The sequence below is a fragment of the Trematomus bernacchii genome, unplaced genomic scaffold (assembly GCF_902827165.1).
Source record: "Trematomus bernacchii unplaced genomic scaffold, fTreBer1.1, whole genome shotgun sequence".
Taxonomy (NCBI): domain Eukaryota; kingdom Metazoa; phylum Chordata; class Actinopteri; order Perciformes; family Nototheniidae; genus Trematomus; species Trematomus bernacchii.
This window is the reverse complement of record NW_022987646.1, coordinates 1,106,067-1,130,200: the sequence shown is the minus strand read 5'-3', so window position 1 is coordinate 1,130,200 and position 24,134 is coordinate 1,106,067. Positions and strand designations below refer to the sequence as shown.

The 24,134-nt window shown below is 39.9% G+C and overlaps 4 protein-coding genes across 4 annotated transcripts; all 4 read right to left on the bottom strand.

Annotated features, from left to right (window-relative positions):
* Positions 1–4,603: 4,603 nt before the first annotated feature.
* LOC117485485 (protocadherin beta-15-like) lies at positions 4,604–7,009 on the bottom strand. The gene has a single exon (XM_034134036.1). It carries the CDS (start codon positions 7,007–7,009, stop codon positions 4,604–4,606), a length of 2,406 nt encoding a protein of 801 aa, XP_033989927.1.
* Positions 7,010–10,896: 3,887 nt separating this feature from the next.
* Positions 10,897–14,667, bottom strand: LOC117485484 (protocadherin gamma-A11-like). The gene is made up of 2 exons (XM_034134035.1): positions 14,649–14,667; positions 10,897–13,253 (listed from the first exon to the last, which is right to left on the bottom strand). Exons 1-2 carry the CDS (start codon positions 14,665–14,667, stop codon positions 10,897–10,899), a joined length of 2,376 nt encoding a protein of 791 aa, XP_033989926.1.
* Positions 14,668–16,113: 1,446 nt separating this feature from the next.
* Positions 16,114–18,498, bottom strand: LOC117485483 (protocadherin gamma-A11-like). The gene has a single exon (XM_034134034.1). It carries the CDS (start codon positions 18,496–18,498, stop codon positions 16,114–16,116), a length of 2,385 nt encoding a protein of 794 aa, XP_033989925.1.
* A 1,593-nt stretch (positions 18,499–20,091) lies between these two features.
* On the bottom strand, positions 20,092–22,497 carry LOC117485482 (protocadherin gamma-A11-like). The gene has a single exon (XM_034134033.1). It carries the CDS (start codon positions 22,495–22,497, stop codon positions 20,092–20,094), a length of 2,406 nt encoding a protein of 801 aa, XP_033989924.1.
* Between the last annotated feature and the right edge of the window lie 1,637 nt (positions 22,498–24,134).

The following is a 24,134-nucleotide window of genomic DNA, read 5'->3' as shown; positions in this document are numbered from 1 at the left end:
TACTTCTCCCGAATGAAAGAAATGTCCCTTTCTGCTTAAAAATATCTAATTTTATTGGAAAATTGAGAAAACCGCTCATACAACAATGGCAGCACTGGTTTTAATGCCTGAATTACTCCCTTGGCAGTGGGTGTGGAAATGAGCCTCCTTATATCTGCGAGTGAGCAGCGACACCGTGAGCTTATTTTGAATATTACAAACGAGCACTGCATTAAACGTAAAAGCTGCTGCCATAAGCAACAATGGAACATTTCAATGTTAACACACAACGTGAAAGTATTATTTTTAGGGTTTGGTTAATTGGTATCGACAGTGGCGGTTCTAGCTGATATGGTGCCCTGCCCCCCCCCCCCCCCCCCCCCCCACCACCAATTCAGAATTAAATAACTATATTGCACAAATGTATCCAACACCCAAATAGAACAATATGTACAATCAAAATAACTACACAAATTAAATAACAATATCACAAAATAAACATGAATATAAAAAGTAGTAGTAGTAGAAACATACATTAATTAATAAAAAGTCATATAAGCTATAGAATGAAAATACTAAATTGGACAAATCTTTCAACACACAAGCCGAACAGAACACACGTTAAATAACTTATTTACAGAATTAGGCATCTCTATAGTTAAAGTTAAACTCCCAAACTGCACTCTAAAGTCTGACCTTCCTTGCCTTCTTTGATGCAAAGTCATCAATAACATCATCATATTTAATCTGTTACAGACGTCTTTTAATTAAGCCTCAAGTATTGAAAATTACACAAAGGACTTGTCAGTACAATTACCTTTGAGGTGTTTGCTAAATGAAGGTGACTAAATCAATAACGGTTATGGTTGTTTATAACGTTTTAATTGCAGGGCTACACATTATTGTTCTGAAGTAAGACGGTTTGAAATTATTCCAATGTTAGTTGCTGAACTGACGACGAAACACAGGCAGCTAACGAGCAGCAATGGAGTTAAGGTTACCGGCATAATTTAATGATATGCTTAATATAGCCCAACTAAATAAATGAGATGTTGAAGGTGCATACTACCTTTATCTTTTGAGTGTTTATCTTCTTCTTTCCTTTACTTTCTAAAGTGGGCACCTGATGCCCTGTGCCTATTTTTCTCCATCACCGTAGATATTAATTTTCGACCCGAGAAACAATGCATAGCGTACCCTTCCCCCAACACTGTCAACTACAGGTCAAGACTATACCAATTTGCCGTAGTCAGTTTTTAAATAATTATTTATTGTTTCATACAAACCAGGCCAGGAAAAAAATATATCTGCAAAACTATTTATATTGTATGAATGAATTTGGTGGCATTTCGAGGCGTGATATTAATTGTACTAATTGCAGTACTACTATATAAACATCAAAAGTTATTATTTGATAGAGATAGTTTACCCGCCGCCCCCCTCTCTCTCCCCCATAGTGAGGCGACCTGAGATCACCCCCGCCCTTCTTTGAGTGTGAGACCTTCCATCCCAGCTGCCTGCTGATAAGGGCAACCGCGCCCCCTTCGACCCTCAACAACAACAACAACAATACACAATATGAAATTACGTGCAAATTGCGCTTGTGCCACCCCCAGTCAAAATGTCGCCCTGGGCAACCGCCCATGTCGCCCATATTAATATCCGCCACTGGGTGTCGATAGACAAAACACCCTTCAGCACCACGGACAGCGTCTAAACGGAGAGAAGAACCAAAGCGATTCCTTATTTAACATGTCTCCTCATATACCATGGACAGATCACTAAACAACAAAATATTACTTTTGTCTTACATTTCAAGTAATTGGATGTATCAAAACATTAAATGTCTGACAAAGGCAAACACGTGTTTCAACAGCAATAATGCTGTAAAGTGTGTATATCTTATTCCAGCACGTATTAGATACATTTCTCGTATGCATTATTCTGTGTTTAACAATAAATACACGCAACCAGTGGCGCTGCAAGACACTGGGGGCCCCAGGCAGAAGAGACATGCCCCCAATACATCCAGCACAGCTTCCACCCCCCCCCCCCCCTTCTGGTCCGGGGCCCCAAGCAGTTGCCTGCCTTGCCTGCCGGCAAACGGCACCCCTGCACGCAACATTAAACTACAGCAGGCATGTGTGATAGTTGGCCAATGTCTGATAGACACCCAGTATACGCTCAGAAATCAATATGTTTTTGAACAAACGTTTTAGCGTATCATCATTAAGAACAATTTAATGATAAAAGCTGACACATTATCACACGTACAACAGCAACTTGAAATGTCATAACATTTTTCGCTGGTTTGTCAGCATGCGTTTTGTCTGGACATTTTTTTATGTACTCTTCCAATATCAGAGTAGCACATGATAACAAAGGCCCAACTGTAACTGCATATATGACGTTGTATGATTACCCAGAAGAGCGTCAGGAGGACACACTGTTTTAGGCATATGATAGTTTACGTGGGCCTTAGATTATCTAAACTAAACATTGTATACTGCTTTGAACTGGTATTCCTGCATCTTGTGACTGTGTAACTCCCTCTCTTGTATATAAGCATGTGAAGGACATTGTTTGGGAACTAGTTGTACCATAATATGGTACGACTAGTTATTATGCTCTGTATGTGATGACTACTTGCATTCTTGCAAGGATTAATAAATACATGGATCCTGATATTGAAGCTCAAGTCAGTGAAGAGTGATATTTTTCTAACACGTTTCAAAAGAGTACTAAATATTATAAATCAATACTTTGAAAACTGCTATTTAAACTTGAGGGGAGGACAGTGAGAGTAAGAATATCAAAACGAAAATCCAGAAATAGACATTATATAAAAGATACAAATTGATTTGTATTTAACTGTGGGAAATAAGTATTTGATCCCCATGCAACAAACAAGGATTCTGGCTCCTACAGACCGGTTACATAAGTCCTCTTCCTTTAGAGGTACTCCTAATATCAACTTGTTACCTGTATAAAAGACACCTGTTCACAGAATCAATCAATCAGTTTACAACCTCTCCACCATGGGCAAGACTAAAGACCATGTGTATAAGGACGTCAGGGACAAGATTGTAGACCTGCACAAGGCAGGAATTGGCTACAAGACCAGCAGCTTATTGAGAAGGAGACAACTGTTGGTGTGATTATTCGGAAATAGATGAAAGACAAAATGAGCATCAATCAACAATCAATCGCCCTCGGTCTGGGGCTCCACACAAGATCTCGCCCCCTGGGGTATTGATGACCATGAGAAAGGTGAGGTATCAGCCAAGAACTACACGGGAGGAACTTGTTAATGATTTCAAGGCAGCTGGGACCACAGTCACCAAGAAAACTATTGGTAACACACTACACCATAATGGATCAAATCATGCTGCAACCCACAAGGTCCCCTGATCAAGAAGGCACATGAACGGCCCGTCTGAAATTTGCCAAGGAACATCTGAGTGATTCAGAGAAGGCTTGAGAGAAGATGATGTGGTCAGATGAGATCAAAATCGAGATCTTTAGCATCAACTCAACACGCCGTGTTTGGAGGTAGAGAGATGCTAACCATAATCCCAAGAACACCATCCCCACCGTCAAGCATGGAGGTGGAAACGTTATGCTTTGGGGGTGTTTCTCTGCTAAGGGGACAGGCCTGGTGACCAACTACAAGAAACATATGACCTCTGTGCTGTCCAACAAGGGTTTCTCCAGCAAGTACTAAGACATGTTTTGCAAGGGGATCAAATACTTATTTCCCACAGTTAAATGCAAATCAATTTTCTATCTTTTATATAATGTCAATTTCTGGATTTTCTTTTTGATATTCATACTCGCACTGTTAAAATAAACCTACCATTACGATTATAGACTGTTCATTTCTTTGTAAGGCAAATTTACAACATCGGCAAGGGATCAAATACTTATTTCCTCCACTGTATATATATATATATATATATATATATATATATATAAATATATGCTCTTGCTAAAAACACATTGCATACAAAGGCACATGAATCCAGCGCATAGGGTAGTGAAATAGGTAAATACAAGGCTACCTGAACGATACAATCAACGCTAAATATTGGATGGAGAAGCACTGTGTTGTCATTGTAAGATTACAGGAACTTAAAGTCACTGGCTCAGGAACCTGTTGTCAGGTATAGGCTTCATAATTGTAAGGGCTGCACAATTGAAATCTCAAATGATTAAAAACGATATGATAATTGACAGGAGTAGGCTGTTTCTGATTAAACACAACAAGAGAAGAAGTGAGGTTCAGCCCCAAGGACAGAGAATAAAAACAATAATCTCCAGCTCAACAAAGAACACAAGAGCTATTTAGACAGAAATACTTTTGGGGGGAAATATGATTAAAATCTGTTTAAATTAATAGTTTAATCTACTCGAATTACGAATAGATTAGACACGTCTGTATACTACGACAGAATAACCAATGTGATCAAGTGATGCATTGTATGAATTAGGTCAATTGTGGAGTACGACTGAATAAACTTCAATTCATATTAAATTGACCAAAATAACTGTTTAAAAACACTAAGACAAAAAGAGTTTTGAACAGTATATTGACAGGATAATGAAGTTGCAAATAGGTAAAACATTAAGTGACACAACTTCCTACCTCAGGTAAAGAATCACAATCTCCAAACACTTCAGCAAAGTCTGAAGGGCTTTTCCTCAGAGTCTGGTCAGCAGGCAGTGTGTTGTCATTGTAAGATGACACAAACTTAAAGTCACTGGTTCTAGAACCTGTTGTCAGGTAGGCGTCATAATTGTAAGCGCTGCGTAAAGTTCCTGTTCCGTCAACATCTGCGTAATTAGGAGGGAGATAAGCGCTGGGGATGGCAACTGCTCCATCAAACAACAGTCTGGGCTTTCTCCTGCGACAAAACCTCACACCGAGGATGATGATAATGAAGGTGAGAAAAAAGGTGGACACAGACACTAGCGCGATGATCAGGTAAGAGGTCAGTTTGGAGTTCTTCTCATCATAAGAAATATCCTTCAGTTCTGGCACCTCAGCAAAGTTATCAGAGATAAGTAAATACATGGAGCAGGTGGCAGAGAGAGAGGGCTGTCCGTTATCTTTCACTGACACAATAAGGTTCTGTTTCATGCTGTCAGACTCAGAAATGTCCCGCTGTGTCCTGATCTCTCCGCTGTGGAGACCAATAGTGAAAAGTCCCGGATCAGTGGATTTGACTATATGATAGGACAGCCAGGCGTTCTGTCCGGAGTCCGCGTCCACCGCGATCACTTTGGACACCAGAGAGCCTCCGTGTGCAGCTTTGGGGACCAGCTCGGTCATGAAGGAGTTGCCTTCCGGGGAGGGGTACAGTATCTGAGGAGAGTTGTCATTCACATCCGATATGAACACACTGACGGTCACGTTGCTGCTGAGCGGAGGAGAACCGTTGTCTCTGGCCATCACGTGGACTTTAAAACTCCTGAACTGTTCATAATCAAACGACCTCACAGCGTGGATCACCCCCGTGTCTCCGTTAACAGACAGATAGGAGGACACCGGGGCCCCGTTCACCTCACCGGGTAACAGAGAATAAATCACGGTTCCGTTTTGTCTCCAGTCGGGATCTCGAGCAGTAACAGAACATAAAGTGGAGCCAGGTTTGTTGTTTTCAGTCACATATGCGCTGTAGGACTGCTCCTCAAACACAGGTGGGTTGTCGTTGATGTCTGCTACAGATAACTGAACAGTTTTAGAGGAGGACAGAGGGGGAGATCCCTCGTCAGTGGCAGCGATTGTAATGTTGTAATCAGACACTAGTTCACGGTCCAGTTGTCCTGTGGTCACCAGAGAATAATAGTTTTTAATAGAAGGAACCAACTTAAAAGGGACGTTTTGCTGAATGGAGCAGCGGACCTGTCCGTTAGTCTCAGAGTCTCTATCCTGCACGTTAATGATGCCCACCTCTGCACCAGGTGACACGTTCTCAGGTATGGGGTTAGTCAGGGATTTCAGGTATATTACAGGGGCATTATCATTCATATCCGTAACATCTATTATAACTTTAGCGTAAGAAGATAACCCTAAACTGTCCTTAGCCTCCACGCTCATTTCAAAAGTACTAATATCTTCAAAGTCAACCGCACCAGTTACTCTGATTTCTCCGGTTTTAGAATCAATAGAAAATGCATTTACATCATCGTCAGACAAATGGCCTAATTCATATGTCACATCTCCATTTACCCCTTTATCTGCGTCAGTAGCACTAACATTAATTACTAAGGTATCAGGAGGAGAGTTTTCAGGCACACTGGCTTTATAAACCGCCTGACTAAACACTGGGGCGTTATCATTAGCATCCAGCACAGTGACGTGTATGACTACAGTACCTGATCTCTGAGGAGAGCCTCCATCTAAAGCTGTGAGGAGCAAATTGATCTCTTGTAGTTTTTCACGATCAAGTGTATTCTCCAGTACGAGTTCAACCTTGTTACTGTCAACAGCGAGAATAAAGTTTTCGTTTTTTTGTAAACTGTATCTCTGAACAGCATTTTGACCTATATCTGCGTCATGAGCCTCCTCGATAGAGAAGCGGTAACCCTTATCAGCTGACTCGCCTATCTCCATTTCAATCAAGTGTTTTTTGAATTTCGGCGAGTTGTCGTTTACATCTTGAACATGGAGACTAACACGATGAAGCTCCAGAGGATTTTCTAACACCAGATCTACTTTCACAACACACGAGGGTTTCTTGCCACAAAGGCTTTCTCGGTCCATTCTCTCCGATGTGACCAAATCTCCAGTACTCAGATTCATATCACAGTACCGCTTACGAGTCCCCTCAGAATCAATACGGGCCTTTCGGTTAGATAATGTCCTCAGATCAAGACCGAGATCTTTGGCTATATTTCCAACAACAGACTCCCGTTTAATCTCTTCTGGAATAGAATAACTCAGGTCTCCGTTAACGAGGTGCAGCGCTACAATAAAGGAAGAAAAGCAGAAAATCGGCCGCAGCGCAGAAAATCCTTTGTCTCCCATCCTCGGAAAAAAAAAACACGTCCCAGTTTGTACAAATTACAGCATGGAACAACCAATTAAAATTCCAAAACAGAGTCAGCAACCAACATTTTACAAATGCAAACGCGATGCAAACTAATCGGGGAATGAAGGAATTGTTCTGAGAAATCTCATCCGATGGTAATGCAGTTAAAGTGGGTGGAGATGTCTCTGCTCCTTTTGTGCTGGCCTACAGCGGCACCATCAGGCGCTTTTTACTCTTTGCATCTGCGAGTATTATTCCCCATGTCTAAACCTTTATATATACAGTCTATGGTCTAAACCCAACTCATCTTCCCTAACTTCAATACGAACTTTGTGCCATATGTAAAACAAAAAAACATCACAACGTAATGTACAATGCTCAAAGTTAAAATAATAAAAAAAGATGCTTATTAAATATCACAGTTTTATTATTTGATTGCATTGTGTATTTAATTATAGACAAAAACCTAGAAATAAAAACAAGTAAAGAAATAGAAGCATGAAAAATGTAAATGTTGAACACTATTGTTAAACACAAACCACTCATTCAATTAAAGGTAGGGTAGGTAAGAATGGAGAAACCAGCTAAGCTAGAATTTGAAAGTATACAACCGAAAAAAATCTGCCCATTCCTTCAGACTTCCTTACAGAGCCCCTCCTCCAACACACACGAACGCGCACATGACCAATGAGGGCACGAGATAAGTTTGTGCACGAGATGGAAGGCTGACAGGCAGGTAGTCCACCCAATTATCTGAGCCTTTTTACAGCGCCACTTCCACAGATGAAATATTTGTATATATTTATTGTCAAAGCATGTAATGTATTCATTGCTATCGGGATGTTAGAATATTCTATGGAATATAACAAAAAGTGTTTCTGAAGTGAATTACCTACCCTACCTTTAACAAATGAACAATTTTTCGATCACTTATATCACGTGTATGTGGTAACAAATAAAGTATGTTCTTGTAATCATTACTTATTATGCATAATAATGATTAGTGTAATCATTAATATCATTATATATATATATATATATATGTATTATTATAATTATTATCATAATTATAATGAAACATTGGAACATTTGAAATTATGTCTAAAGGAGAAAATATGTTGTTTCAGTACCATGGAGAGAGTCAAAAGGAAGATCACATGAGGGCTTGTTTACAGAGATGTAATGTCCAGCACCATGGACAGTGATGGGGAAGATACTTCGATCTTTTTTCTTAAATAAGAAGTTTAAAATATCACGATGTTAAAAAACGGTATTTTGCAACTGCATTGCATCTGAGAGCATTTTAAATGTGACTCAAGTAAAAGTACATACCTATCTTCAGCAAAATTTACCTAAAGTATCAACAACGTACGTATTCGTTTAGCAGAAACAATCCTTCTGTGACTGATTAATATATTATCATGACATTAAATAAAGCATCCTATTAAGCCCTTACAAAAAGGCCTAAATGCTTCACACTGCAACTTACCCTGACACTGTGTTATAAAAACTAATATACAATTGTAGGTGTTTTATAGAAAATAAGAAACAAGGTCAGGAAAATAACAACAAACCTAACTATAATAACGGATAAGCATTTAGCTAAAAATATAAAAGTAGTGTTGAAAACAAAACAAAAAATAGCTTCCAAAATGAAAAAGTTGATAATAATATAGATTGTTGAATAAATACATGTGACATCATTTAAATATATTAAGAAACAACAATATTATGAATAACAATTCAGATCATTATATTACTATCGTTCATTTAGCCTAATCACATTTGATAGTGTATCTAAGGAAAAATACATCTACAACTGCTCCCTGGAGCCGAAAATCAGGAAGCCTCTTCGCTCTGGCACCTCTCTAAAAAACATCTTATATATCTTCCGTTGAGAATATGCATGAGGAGTGTTTCAGCAACATGGACAGATGTCACAAAACCAGTAAGGACGGAGGTCACCAATAGACCAGAGCACTGTTTGTCAAACTTTGTCATCAGCAAAAGAATAAGTGTTCTCAGACTGCAGTGATGTGATTAAGAGAGTTCTAATAAGTGAATGTTAACTCGTTCTTAGACTATAGAACCTCATCCATACATACATGCTGAATCGGGCGTAACAACAGCGGTTGTTCTAATTAATCAAGGACAGTAAACATAGTGATAACGGTGTGCGTTCATGTTCTGTAAACCGACAGCGACACCATGAGTCGTTTTATATCTTCACAATGTTAGGTTGTGAAATAGTTTTCCCATAGTCTGAAATCACGTGAAGGTAATTCATTCACATATGACACGTGACTATCAGTTGAAAACAACTACTTTTCATTGGATATAATGCAGATAGAAAGAGACAGCATCTGATTCAATATAGCCATTTCGTTTTCCTCCAGACATTATTGTGAAGACAAAATAAATAGATACAACATTCCATTTGCAGGATTATCAGAGATGTAAGGTTCAGCACCATGGACAGTGATGGCAAATATACTTCGACCTTTTTCTTAAATAACAAGTTTCAAATACCACGATGTTAAAAAAACTGCATTGCAACTGAGAGTCCTGCATTTTAACTTTGAATTAGGTGCATGTACGTAACTATATTAAGCAACTGTAATTCCCTCGAAGCAGAGGCAAACACAAGTGGCTTTCTCATAACGACTGTATTCCTCTTCGAATCCACCGTGAAAACTACACATAAACAAACAGTTTAAATGACAAACATATTATCAGTAATAAACGTATAGTAAATACAAACAACAATATACATCGTTGGCTGCATGCTCTGAAAACAGAGGGAAGTATTCTTCAGTCCTTAAAACTTTATAAGAATAAACTTAAACAAACGGAGCTATAAAAGTATCCGTCTCAGTTTCTTGTCTCTCTCTCGCTCTCTAACTCACGCGAGAACAGCATAACGAGACGTGAGCTTGGACTTCAAAATAAAAGACTCTAAATATTGCACACATTAAATATTGCAAAAAATATATATTAGACTTAGAAAATACATATTAGTTAAATTATGAACATGTAGAAGGTTACACTTACAGTACAGCAACATTGACCTGAAGTATCAAAAACGTACGTACGTGACTGACTGATATACTATCATGACATTAAATAAAGCATCCTACTAAGCCCTAACAAAAAGGCCTAAATGCATGACACTGCAACATACCCTAACACTGTCTTATAAAACTAATATAAAAATGCAGACCTTTGTTTTAAAGAAAATAACAAATAAGGTCAAGAAAATAACAACAAACCTAACTATAATACCATACACTGATAACCATCTAGCAAAAAATATAAAAGTAGTGTTGGAAACAAAACAAAAAATAGCTTCCGAATTGAAAAGGTTGAAAATAATTTAGATTTTTCAATAAATACACGAGATTCTTATGGAAAGCTATCGTTACTAATTAAAATATGTTATTAAACAACACTATTAAAAATAACAATTCAGATAATTATATATTGTTCATTTAGTCAAATCACATTTGATAGGGTATCTAAGGAAAAATACATCTACAACTGCTCCCTGGATTTAATCATAATTAATCATGGACAGTTAACATAACGTGATAACTAGTAGAAGGGGCAGGTGATTGACAAAAATGCTGTGGGACGAACAACGAGTTTACTATATAGGTATATATTGTGAAACATCACCCCTAAACTAAATCCAAGCAAATATGAATTTGACAAGAAAAAAACTGTCAATAAAAATGCAGCAAACAATGGTTATGTAATTTACAGAATTAATAATTTTGGAAATCTTCTGCTATCCAAAATTCAAAATCCACAAAACAATTTAGCAGGAAGCACACACATTTGAATAATATAAAACTTTGTTGTTCAACAAGTTAGAAACAATACATCAACTATGACAAATACACGGGAAGGCTCCTACCTCAGGAGAAGAATCACAATCTCCAAACACTTCAGCAAAGTCTGAAGGGCTTTTCCTCAGAGTCTGGTCAGCAGGCAGTGTGTTGTCATTGTAAGATGACACAAAATTAAAGTCACTGGTTCTAGAACCTGTTGTCAGGTAGGCGTCATAATTGTAAGCGCTGCGTAAAGTTCCTGTTCCGTCAACATCTGCGTAATTAGGAGGAAGATAAGCGCTGGGGATGGCGACTGCTCCATCAAACAACAGTCTGGGCTTTCCCCTGCGACAAAACCTCACACCCAGGATGATGATAATGAAGGTGAGGAAAAAGGTGGACACTGATACCAGCGCGATGATCAGGTAAGAGGTCAGTTTTGAGTTATTCTCATCGTAAGAAATGTCCTTCAGTTCTGGCACCTCAGCCAAGTTATCAGAGATAAGTAAATACATGGAGCAGGTGGCAGAGAGAGAGGGCTGTCCGTTATCTTTCACTGACACAACAAGGTTCTGTTTCATGCTGTCAGACTCAGAAATGTCCCGCTGTGTCCTGATCTCTCCGCTGTGGAGACCAATAGTGAAAAGTCCCGGATCAGTGGATTTGACTATATGATAGGACAGCCAGGCGTTCTGTCCGGAGTCCGCGTCCACCGCGATCACTTTGGACACCAGAGAGCCTCCGTGTGCAGCTTTGGGGACCAGCTCAGTCATAAAGGAGTTGCCCTCCGGAGCGGGGTACAGTATCTGAGGAGAGTTGTCATTCACATCCGATATGAACACACTGACAGTCACGTTGCTGCTGAGCGGAGGAGAACCGTTGTCTCTGGCCATCACGTGGACTTTAAATCGCCTGAACTGTTCAAAATCAAACGACCTGACAGCGTGGATCACTCCCGTGTCTCCGTTAACAGACAGATAGGAGGACACCGGGGCACCGTTCACCTCACCGGGTAACAGAGAATAAATCACGGTACCGTTTTGTCTCCAGTCGGGGTCTCGAGCAGTAACGGAACATAAAGTGGAGCCAGGTTTGTTGTTTTCAGTCACATATGCGCTGTAGGACTGCTCCTCAAACACAGGTGGGTTGTCGTTGATGTCTGCTACAGATAACTGAACAGTTTTAGAGGAGGACAGGGGGGGTGAGCCCTCGTCAGTGGCAGTGATTGTAATGTTGTAATCAGACACTAGTTCACGGTCCAGTTGTCCTGTGGTCACCAGAGAATAATAGTTTTTAATAGAAGGAACCAACTTAAAAGGGACGTTTTGCTGAATGGAGCAGCGGACCTGTCTGTTATTCTCAGAGTCTCTATCCTGCACGTTAATGATGCCCACCTCTGAACCAGGTGACACGTTCTCTGGTATGGGGTTAGTCAGGGATTTCAGGTATATTACAGGGGCATTATCATTCATATCTGTAACATCTATTATAACTTTGGTGTAAGAGGTTAGTCCTAAACCATCTTTAGCTTTTATACTGATTTCAAAGGAACTCCTTTCCTCAAAGTCAATCACTCCAGTAACTTTAACTTCTCCCGATTTAGGATCGATAGAAAATGCATTTATATCATCATCAGATCCGTGGCCAAAATTATAAGTCACATCTCCATTCAGTCCTTCATCTGCGTCAGTAGCACTAACATTAATCACTATGGTATCTGGAGGAGAGTTTTCAGGCAGACTGGCTTTATAGACGGCCTGGCTAAACACTGGGGCGTTATCATTAGCATCCAGCACAGTGACGTGTATGACTACAGTACCTGATCTCTGAGGAGAGCCTCCATCTAAAGCTGTGAGGAGCAAATTAATTTCATTTCGCTTTTCACGATCAAGTTTATTCTCTAGCACAAGTTCAACCTTATTACTGTCAACAGCGAGAATGAAGTTTTCATTTTTTTGTAAACTGTAACTCTGAACAGCATTTTGACCTATATCTGCGTCATGGGCTTTCTCGATAGAGAAGCGATTACCCTTTTCAGCTGACTCCCTTATTTCCATTTCAATCAAATTCTCATTGAACTGCGGCGAGTTGTCGTTTACATCTTGAATATGAAGACTAACACGATGAAGCTCCAGGGGGTTTTCTAACACCAGATCTACTTTCACAACACACGAGGGTTTCTTGCCACAAAGGCTTTCTCGGTCCATTCTCTCCGATGTGACCAAATCTCCAGTACTCAGATTAATATCACAGTACGATTTACGAGTCCCCTCAAAATCAACACGGGCCTTCCGGGAAGATAAAGTCCTCAGATCAAGACTGAGATCTTTGGCTACATTCCCAATAATAGACTCCCGTTTCATCTCTTCTGGAATAGAATAACTCAGGTCTCCGTTAACGAGGTGCAGCGCTACAATAAAGGAAGCAAAGCCGAAGATCGGCTGCAGCGCTGAAAATCCTTTGTCTCCCATCCTGACACAAACCCAGTTTTCGTCGTGTTAATGTCCACCGTATTATCCAGATTATAATTAAAAGTACTTCCAAAAAACCTCTATAATCCAACTCTGGCTACTGCGGACCATACAAAATATCTTCGAGGTTTCAACCGATCGTCTTGGAAAAATACAACCGACTTGCGTTCAGTACTTGTGGGTGGGGTGGTGTGCGTCCATGTTCTGTTAGCCGACAGCGACACCACGAGTCTCTTTATATCTTCACAATGTTAGGTTATGAAATAGTTTTCCAAAAGTCTAAAATCACGTGAAGGTAATTCACTCAAATATATGAACTGTGGCGTGTGACCATCGGTTGAAAACAAATACTTTTCAATGGATATAATGCAGATAGAAAGAGACAGCTCTGATTTACTATGGCAATTTCGTTTTCCTCCATCAATTGATGTCAAGACAATATAAATGTGTAGCTCAAAAAGATTCGTTTGCAGTATTATCAGAGATGGAAGGTCCAGCACCATGGACAGTGATGGGGATGATACTTCGATCTGTTTTCTTATATAACGTGTTTCAAATACCAAGATGTAAAAAAACTGCATTGCATCGGAGAGTCCTGCATTTTAAATTTGACTTCGGGAAAAGTGCATAACTATCTTCAGGAAAATGTACCTAACATATCAAAAACGAACGTGCTCGTTTAGCAGAAACAGTCCTTCTGTGACTGACTGATATAATATCATGACATTAAATAAACGCATCCTATTAACCCCTAACAAAAAGGCCTAAATGCATGACACTGCAACTTACCCTGTGTTATAAAACTAACATAAAACTGAAGGTGTTTAAAAGAAAAATACCAAACAAGGTCAGGTAAATAACAATCCAATCTATAATATCATACAGAAATAAACATTTAGCGAAAAATATAAAAGTACTGTTGAAAATTAAACAAAAATGTAAAATTGCTTCTATAAAAAGGTTGATAATAATTTAGATTTTGTAAAAGATATACGTGATTCTAATGGAGGTTATCTTTACTAATTTAAATATCATTTTACTGAACAACTATATTATTAATAACAATTTAGATAATTATATAACTATCGTTCATTTAGCCTAATTTATTTATTTATTTTATTTATTCGTTTATTTGGCAGGGACAATGCGCAGTAATAAACACTTAAAACATTAAAATGTGTCAAGCGTAACAGTGGCTGATTTAGCTTTGAGCTCATTTCCATCCGCAGTCCCTCACATAAAACATTACAAACATAGCAAAACAAAATACATGTTATGCAAAAGGTGCAAAAGAGCAAGAGCAGCATACACAAGTATGTATGACATGGTAATACAATATAGCAGCAACGACATATAAAGTGCAAGAGAGGATACAAGAGCTACATAAAGTGCAAGAGGAGATACCCCTGTGTTAAAGTGCATTTAGCGGTGATTGCACGTCTGTTTGTTTCTTAAATATTCTTTGAGTTGACCTTTGAAGCTATTGAGAGTGGGACAATCCCGTATCTCATTAGGGAGGCTATTCCATAATGAGCTGCCTTTAATGGATAGGATATTTTGTCCAAAAGTGGTCCGTCTGTGGTGGACTTCACAGTCTCCTCTGGTTTCTGATCTAGTGCAGCATCCAGTGGTTTTTTTGTGGATGAATTCCCCTAAGGGAGGGGGGGGCCAGTCCATGTAAATATTTATAAATAAAGCATATACTCTTAAAAGACTTACAATTGTAAAAGCTCAAGAAATTGAAATTTTTCAAGGATGGTACAGTGGTGGTATGAATTTGGCTTTCTGTCAAAAACCTTGATAGCTCTCTTGTACAGCTGTTCTATGGGTTTCAGGTTTGTGGCACAAGCAAATGACCAGTTTGTGAAACAGTATTCAATGTGGGATAGAATCATACAGTGTAGGTATGACTTTGCCGCATTGACAGTTAAGAAGGGTCTAATTTGTTTAAAATGTTGCAAGTTGAATTTAATAGTATTGGATCACATGTATAAGTGGATCCAAGGAAAAACACATCTACAACTTCGTCCTGGAGCAGGATAACCTCTCCAAAACAATGCACGTGTTTGTGCATATCTGTATTCTTTTGCATGTGTGTATTGGTACTGTGCATTCGTATGCATGCATGTTTATTTGTACTTTACTATGTGAATTCAACAATCAGAGTGACACATTTAATTTCCCCTCGGGATAAATAACGGGTCATCTTCTTATATCTTGAGTTGTGAATATGCACGAGGAGTGTTTCAACACCATGGATAGATATCTCAAAACCAGTAAGGACCGATTTCACCATTAGACCAGAGAGCTGTAAGGTAAACTTCGTCCCATAGCAAAATATTAAGTGTTGTTAGACTGCTTTGATGTGAGTAACAGAGTTTCTAAGAAGAAAATGCTAACTCGCTCATAGAACCTTATCCATACATCCATGCCAAATCGGGCGTAGGAACTGCAGCTGTTATAAATAATCAAGTACAGTTCAAATAAAGTCAAAAGTAATACAAACTGGAGGATTGACAAAAATGCTGTGTGACAAACAACAAGTTTACTACAGTATAGCCTATGTAAATAATATGAAAGATCACCCCGAACTAAATCCACCCAAACATGAATTTGACAAGAAAGAAGTGTTAATAACATGGCAGCAAATAATGGGTTTATGTAATTTACAGGATTAATACTTTTTGAAATCTTCTGCTAACCAAAATTCAAAATCCACAAAACAATTTAACAGAAAGCACACACATTTGCAGAAGATAAAACTTGTCAACACGTACACAACAATACATGAAGGTACACTCAAAAGGCTCCTACCTCAGGAGAAGAATCACAGTCTCCAAACACTTCAGCAAAGTCTGAAGGGCTTTTCCTCAAAGTCTGGTCAGCAGGCAGTGTGTTGTCATTGTAAGATGTCACAAACTTAAAGTCACTGGTTCTAGAACCTGTTGTCAGGTAGGCGTCATAATTGTAAGCGCTGCGTAAAGTTCCTGTGCCGTCAACATCTGCGTAATTAGGAGGGAGATAAGCGCTGGGGATGGCAACTGCTCCATCAAACAACAGTCTGGGCTTTCTCCTGCGACAAAACCTCACACCCAGGATGATGATAATGAAGGTGAGAAAAAAGGTGGACACGGACACCAGCGCAATGATCAGGTAAGAGGTCAGTTTGGAGTTCTTCTCATCGTAAGAAATATCCTTCAGTTCTTGCACCTCAGCCAAGTTATCAGAGATAAGTAAATAGATGGAGCAGGTGGCAGAGAGAGAGGGCTGTCCGTTATCTTTCACTGACACAACAAGGTTCTGTTTCATGCTGTCAGACTCAGAAATGTCCCGCTGTGTCCTGATCTCTCCGCTGTGGAGACCAATAGTGAAAAGTTCCGGATCAGTGGATTTGACTATATGATAGGACAGCCAGGCGTTCTGTCCGGAGTCCGCGTCCACCGCGATCACTTTGGACACCAGAGAGCCTCCGTGTGCAGCTTTGGGGACCAGCTCGGTCATAAAGGAGTTGCCCTCCGGGGCGGGGTACAGTATCTGAGGAGAGTTGTCATTCACATCCGATATGAACACACTGACGGTCACGTTGCTGCTGAGCGGAGGAGAACCGTTGTCTCTGGCCATCACGTGGACTTTAAAACTCCTGAACTGTTCGTAATCAAACGACCTGACAGCGTGGATCACCCCCGTGTCTCCGTTAATAGACACATATGAGGACACCGGGGCACCGTTCACCTCACCGGGTAACAGAGAATAAATCACGGTACCGTTTTGTCTCCAGTCGGGGTCTAGAGCAGTAACGGAACATAAATTGGAGTCAGGTTTGTTGTTTTCAGTCACATATGCGCTGTAGGACTGCTCCTCAAACACAGGTGGGTTGTCGTTGATGTCTGCTACAGATAGCTGAACAGTTTTAGAGGAGGACAGTGGGGGTGAGCCCTCGTCAGTGGCAGTGATTGTAATGTTGTAATCAGACATTAGTTCACGGTCCAGTTGTCCTGTGGTCACCAGAGAATAATAGTTTTTAATAGAAGGAACCAACTTAAAAGGGACGTTTTGCTGAATGGAGCAGCGGACCTGTCTGTTATTCTCAGAGTCTCTATCCTGCACGTTAATGATGCCCACCTCTGAACCAGGTGATAGGTTCTCGGGTATGGGACTGGTAAGTGATTTTAGGTTAATAATAGGGGCGTTGTCATTAACATCGGTAACGTCAATAATGACTTTGGCATAAGAAGTTAATCCCAAACCATCTTTTGCTGTGATGCGCAGTTCAAAAGAGGACGCCGTTTCAAAATCAACATCGGTAGTTAACTTTATATCGCCTGTCTTATGATCTATGGTAAACAGCAACTTAACATCTTCCGATATGCGTCCAAATCCATATGTAACGTCTCCATTGAGTCCCTCGTCTGCATCAGTGGCACTCACTTTAAGTATGACAGTGTCTAGTGGAGAATTTTCAGGCAGACTAGCCTTGTAAACTGCCTGACTGAACACAGGTACGTTATCATTAGCATCGAGCACAGTGATCTGAATGACCACAGTACCTGATCTCTGAGGAGAACCACCATCCAGTGCTGTAAGAAGTAGATGGATTTCCTTTACATTTTCGCGGTCAAGCTCTTTGTTGAGGACAAGCTCAACAGAATTAGTTCCAACTCCGAGAATAAAATTCTCATTGCTCTGGAGGTTGTACGTCTGAACAGAATATTTGCCTACGTCTGCATCATTTGCTTCTTCTATTGGAAAACGAGCACCTTTTACCGCAGATTCACGTATATCTATCTGGATCAAGTCGTTATTAAATTGCGGAGAGTTATCATTTATGTCCTGAACATGAAGACTAATTCGATGTAATTCTAATGGATTCTCTAACATAAGCTCTTGTTTTAAAACGCAAGACGCTTTGTCTCCACAGAGGCCCTCCCTGTCAATCCTCTCGGCAACAGTCAGATCCCCATTACGGAGGTTTAAATCACAATAACGCGTGTCGCTCCCATCAGTATCAACTCGGGCCTTCCGAGCGGAAAGTCTGCTTGTTTCAAGACCCAGGTCCTTGGCAATATTTCCGATCACCGATCCGCGTTTCATCTCCTCCGGAAAAGAAAGGCTTACATCTCCATTGGCCATACGCAAAGAAAACAGCAGCAAATCAACGAGACATATTCGTAATGTGAACCCCATGATGGTCACCGTGACGCCTATCTGAAACACTAAACGTCCACTTTAGTTAGTAAACAGGAACAAAGCCAAAAAATACGTTTTAAACCAAAATAATCACAATCCAAGACCACGTCTCTGCCTCTTTGGACGGTTTACTGCAGCACAATAGGTCACATTGTGCTTCGACAACAGTGGGTGCGTCGACACACAAAGTATTACAGCTGGTGCATAGCGACATCTAGAGACTATTCTAGAAATGACATATATTTCCTCTAGCAGCAAGTCATTACAAAGCCATACAACAACAACGGCATTTGTAGAGATCAAATTAATTGACCCTGGAAAGTATATATTCAAATGCGTTGTGACATATCAAGATAATAAAACGTGAATGACGCATAAAGAAAATGTAATTGTTTCACCAAGGAACTGTTAATAAACAACAGTTTTGTTATGTTTGCAAAATAGACTCGTGTTTGTCTGGGCGCTTATAGACCTGTCTTAAATCAAAATATATAAAAGGTTTAGCGTGTATGATACGCTTAAAGCCTAATGAGATATTGTGTCAAATTGGCAATTTATGTAGGATTTTTTTTTTATTCCAAAAAACATTTAAAAACAGGTAACACATTAGCATAGGAAATAGGTAGGGTATCTGGGACCGTAAATATGACAATGCCAAATGCCAATAAATGTGAACACAGAAAATATTGTAGGAGGTTACTCAGGAAGGCTATAATTAAATCTGAACATGACGACGTGTAACAAACGACAACAGAGACGCCTTAAAACAAAAGCCATAATGTGATTAACAAGGGCTATTTCCCTTCGAATAAATGAGCCTAATAAAACTAACAAAATACAACAACAATTGCGACCGAGCATAATGTAAATTAGAAAGAAAAAGCAAAGAACAAATAAATAAGACTTTCAATACGCTGCTCTGGACCATCATTTAGTGTACATATTTCAACTGTAATATATTAATCCTCATCCATTTATAAATGACTGTTATTTTTGTATTGACTGTTGTGCCTTTATATATATATATATATATATATATATATATATATATATATATATATATATATATATTTAGTTTATTGATGCCTCTTAATGTGGGAATTTGTATGCGTCCAAGTTGGATTATGTATTTACTGATATGTTTACTTTTATTCAAAACAGCATTTCAATCTCCCAGTCTGTATCTCACACACAGTATACTGTAATGACAATAAAGTTGATTTTGAATTTGACTTTGACTGAATAACTCAAAGTTATTTGGTGTGTGATTCCTGTAAACATGGTGGCTGAGAAAAACTAGTTTTTCAGCAATAGAAATAACCAAAGGCACCTGGTCGACTTCTGTACAATGAGCACTAAGACAGTCTTTACAAAATATATCATTCTAAACTATGAAAAGAGATGGTAATGTTTCAGAGAACGATTGGAAATCATTTGGGAAATAAATGATAATAACTCTTAGTGAAAAAAACTAGGATGGGCAAAATCATATCATCCGCCTCTAACTTTTATCTTTCTGCCATTTAAGTTTATAAAATCAAAACTGCTAAAGAAAGTGGAGATGTTTTAATATATATTTAAAATAAAGAATTACATGTGTGATGCTCTTACCTCAAGAGAAGAATCACAATCTCCAAACACTTCAGCAAAGTCTGAAGGGCTTTTCCTCAGAGTCTGGTCCGCAGGCAGTGTGTTGTCATTGTAAGATGACACGAAATTAAAGTCACTGGTTCTAGAACCTGTTGTCAGGTAGGCGTCATAATTGTAAGCGCTGCGTAAAGTTCCTGTGCCGTCAACATCTGCGTAATTAGGAGGGAGATAAGCGCTGGGGATGGCGACTGCTCCATCAAACAACAGTCTGGGCTTTCTCCTGCGACAAAACCTCACACCCAGGATGATGATAATGAAGGTGAGAAAAAAGGTGGACACAGACACCAGCGCGATGATCAGATAGGAGGTCAGTTTGGAGTTCTTCTCATCGTAAGAAATATCCTTCAGTTCTGGCACCTCAGCCAAGTTATCAGAGATAAGTAAATACAAGGAGCAGGTGGCAGAGAGAGAGGGCTGTCCGTTATCTTTCACTGACACAATAAGGTTCTGTTTCATGCTGTCAGACTCAGAAGTGTCCCGCTGTGTCCTGATCTCTCCGCTGTGGAGACCAATAGTGAAAAGTCCCGGATCAGTGGATTTGACTATATGATAAGACAGCCAGGCGTTCTGTCCGGAGTCCGCGTCCACCGCGATCACTTTGGACACCAGAGAGCCTCCGTGTGCAGCTTTGGGGACCAGCTCGGTCATGAAGGAGTTGCCCTCCGGGGCGGGGTAGAGTATCTGAGGAGAGTTGTCATTCACATCCGATATGAACACACTGACGGTCACGTTGCTGCTGAGCGGAGGAGAACCGTTGTCTCTGGCCATCACGTGGACTTTAAAACTCCTGAACTGTTCATAATCAAACGTCCTCACAGCATGGATCACCCCCGTGTCTCCGTTAACAGACAGATAGGAGGACACCGGGGCACCGTTCACCTCACCGGGTAACAGAGAATAAATCACGGTACCGTTTTGTCTCCAGTCGGGGTCTCGAGCAGTGACGGAACATAAAGTGGAGCCAGGTTTGTTGTTTTCAGTCACATATGCGCTGTAGGACTGCTCCTCAAACACAGGTGGGTTGTCGTTGATATCTGCCACAGATAACTGAACAGTTTTAGAGGAGGACAGAGGGGGGGAGCCCTCGTCAGTGGCAGTGATTGTAATGTTGTAATCAGACATTAGTTCGCGGTCCAGTTGTCCTGTGGTCACCAGAGAATAATAGTTTTTAATAGAAGGAACCAACTTAAAAGGGACATTTTGCTGAATGGAGCAGCGGACCTGTCCGTTAGTCTCAGAGTCTCTATCCTGCACGTTAATGATGCCCACCTCTGCACCAGGTGACACGTTCTCAGGTATGGGGTTGGTCAGCGATTTTAGGTATATTACAGGGGCATTATCATTCATATCTGTAACATCTATTATAACTGTGGCGTACGAGGTTAGACCTAAACTGTCCTTAGCTTCCACGCTTATTTCAAACGAACTAGTTTCTTCAAAGTCAATCTCACCACTAACTTTAATTTCGCCAGTTTTAGGATCAATAGAAAATGCATTTACATCGTCACTAGATCCATGGCCAAAATCATACGTAACATCTCCATTGACACCTTCATCTGCGTCAGTAGCACTAACATTAATCACTAAGGTATCAGGAGGAGAGTTTTCTGGCAGACTGGTTTTATAAACCGCCTGGCTAAACACTGGAGCGTTATCATTAGCATCCAGCACAGTGACGTGTATGACTACAGTCCCTGATCGCTGAGGAGAGCCTCCATCTAAAGCTGTGAGGAGTAAATTAATTTCATTTTGCTTTTCTCTATCTAGTGTATTCTCAAGCACAAGTTCAACCTTGTTACTGTCAACAGCGAGAATAAAGTTGTCGTTTTTTTGTAAACTGTACCTCTGAACAGCATTTTGACCTATATCTGCGTCATGGGCCTTCTCGATAGAAAAGCGGTTACTCTTTTCAGCTAGCTCACTTATTTCTATTTCAATCAATTGCGTTTTGAACGTTGGCGAGTTGTCATTTACATCTTGAATATGAAGACTTACACGATGAAGCTCCAGAGGATTTTCTAACACCAGATCTGCTTTCACAACACACGAGGGTTTCTTGCCACAAAGGCTTTCTCGGTCCATCCTCTCCGATGTGACCAAATCTCCAGTACTCAGATTAATATCACAGTACCGCTTACGAGTCCCCTCAGAATCAACACGGGCCTTTCGGGAAGATAAGGTCCTCAGATCAAGACCGAGATCTTTGGCTATATTTCCAACAACAGACTGGCGTTTCATCTCTTCTGGAATAGAATAACTCAGGTCTCCGTTAACGAGGTGCAGCGCTACAATAAAGGAAGCAAAACCGAAGATCGGCTGCAGCGCAGAAAATCCTTTGTCTCCCATCCTCGGAAAAAAACACGTCCCAGTTTGTACAAATTACAGCATGGAGCAACACATTACAATTCCAAAACAGAGTCAGCAACCAACATTTTACAAATGCAAACGCGATGCAAACTAATCGGGGAATGAAGGAATTGTTCTGAGAAATCTCATCCGATGGTAATGCAGTTAAAGTGGGTGGAGATGTCTCTGCTCCTTGTGTGCTGGCCTACAGCGGCACCATCAGGCGCTTTTTACTCTTTGCATCTGCGAGTATTATTCCCCATGTCTAAACCCAACTCATCTTCCCTAACTTCAATACGAACTGTGTGCCATATGTAAAACATAAAACTCACAACGTAATCTACAATGCTCAAAGTTAAAATAATAAAAAAGATGCTTATTAAATAGCAACATTTGAAATTATGTCTAAAAGAGAAAATAAGTTGTTTCAGTACCATGGAGAGAGTCAAAAGGAAGATCACATGGGAGGGCTTGTTTACAGTTTTCTTCAGTTGCTAACACACAAATCTCACAGAGAGCATAATTATTTAACCTCTCACTCCAAGAGCAAAGCCTGAGCTCAAATCTCCAAAACTCAAAACACATTTTCAGCTCTGTACCCAATTTGCAATTCAACTTGACACTTTTTGCAAAACACTGCACACGGTTCTCTAAGTAAGACACAGAAATCTGACATATTCACTTGTTTGCCATTTTCAAAACACTGCCATTAAAAATGCTACACACATGAACCAAAAAACAAATATACATGCCAAACGAACATAAACACGGAAACACTTTGTTGTTGACTCAGCAATCAGGATGTAAGCACTTGAACAAGGCTCCACATAATACCTTTTCACAACAACAATTGATATATGGATAGCAGCAAGTGGAAGAGGTAGAGGGAAGATAAGAGTGAGAGGGAGGATAAACTGAAGTCAATTGAAGAGTTTATTTGCAGCATAATGGTTAAAGCTGTCTTTTCCATTTACTGTATCCGATAGAGAGTATACTTTTGGTTCACACAACTGCAACTGTGTTTGCTGTGCATATATTTTGTTGTGGAGAGAAATACAAATGTTTTGTTTCAACAGAATATTGGTGTTTCTGCACATTTTTCTGTCGTGCATAATTTTCTACATACAGAAAAAAGCCCATAAAGGTAAGTGTGCTTTAGATTGAGCACCACAGTGTGTAGTTGAAAAAAGCGTCTTCTACTATAAATGATGTGTGTGCCATTTGTAGCAAAAGTTGCGTTTCGGTAAGAATGTATGTTGTTTTGAGTGCAGTTAGTCATTATACAGGATATATACGTTTTTTTTGCAACTCAGATACGTAATTGTATGGGACAATGTCAGCTTTCATTGAGCAGCCACCATCCAAAACTGGTTCGTTGACCACCCACAATTTCTGCTTCTGTATCTTCCACCCGACTCTCCATTTCTAAATTCTAAGTTATTTTCGGCATGGCGGTGGAAGGTGTATGAGCGTCAGCCATATGAGCGCTTGACTCTTTTGGAGGCAATGGAAGAGGCATGTGATGACATTGATGTGAGTGCTATCCAGGGATGGATACGACACTCAATACGCTTCTTCCCTCGATGTTTAGTCAGGGAAGATATTGCTTGTGATGTGGATGAGGGGCTGTGGCCAGA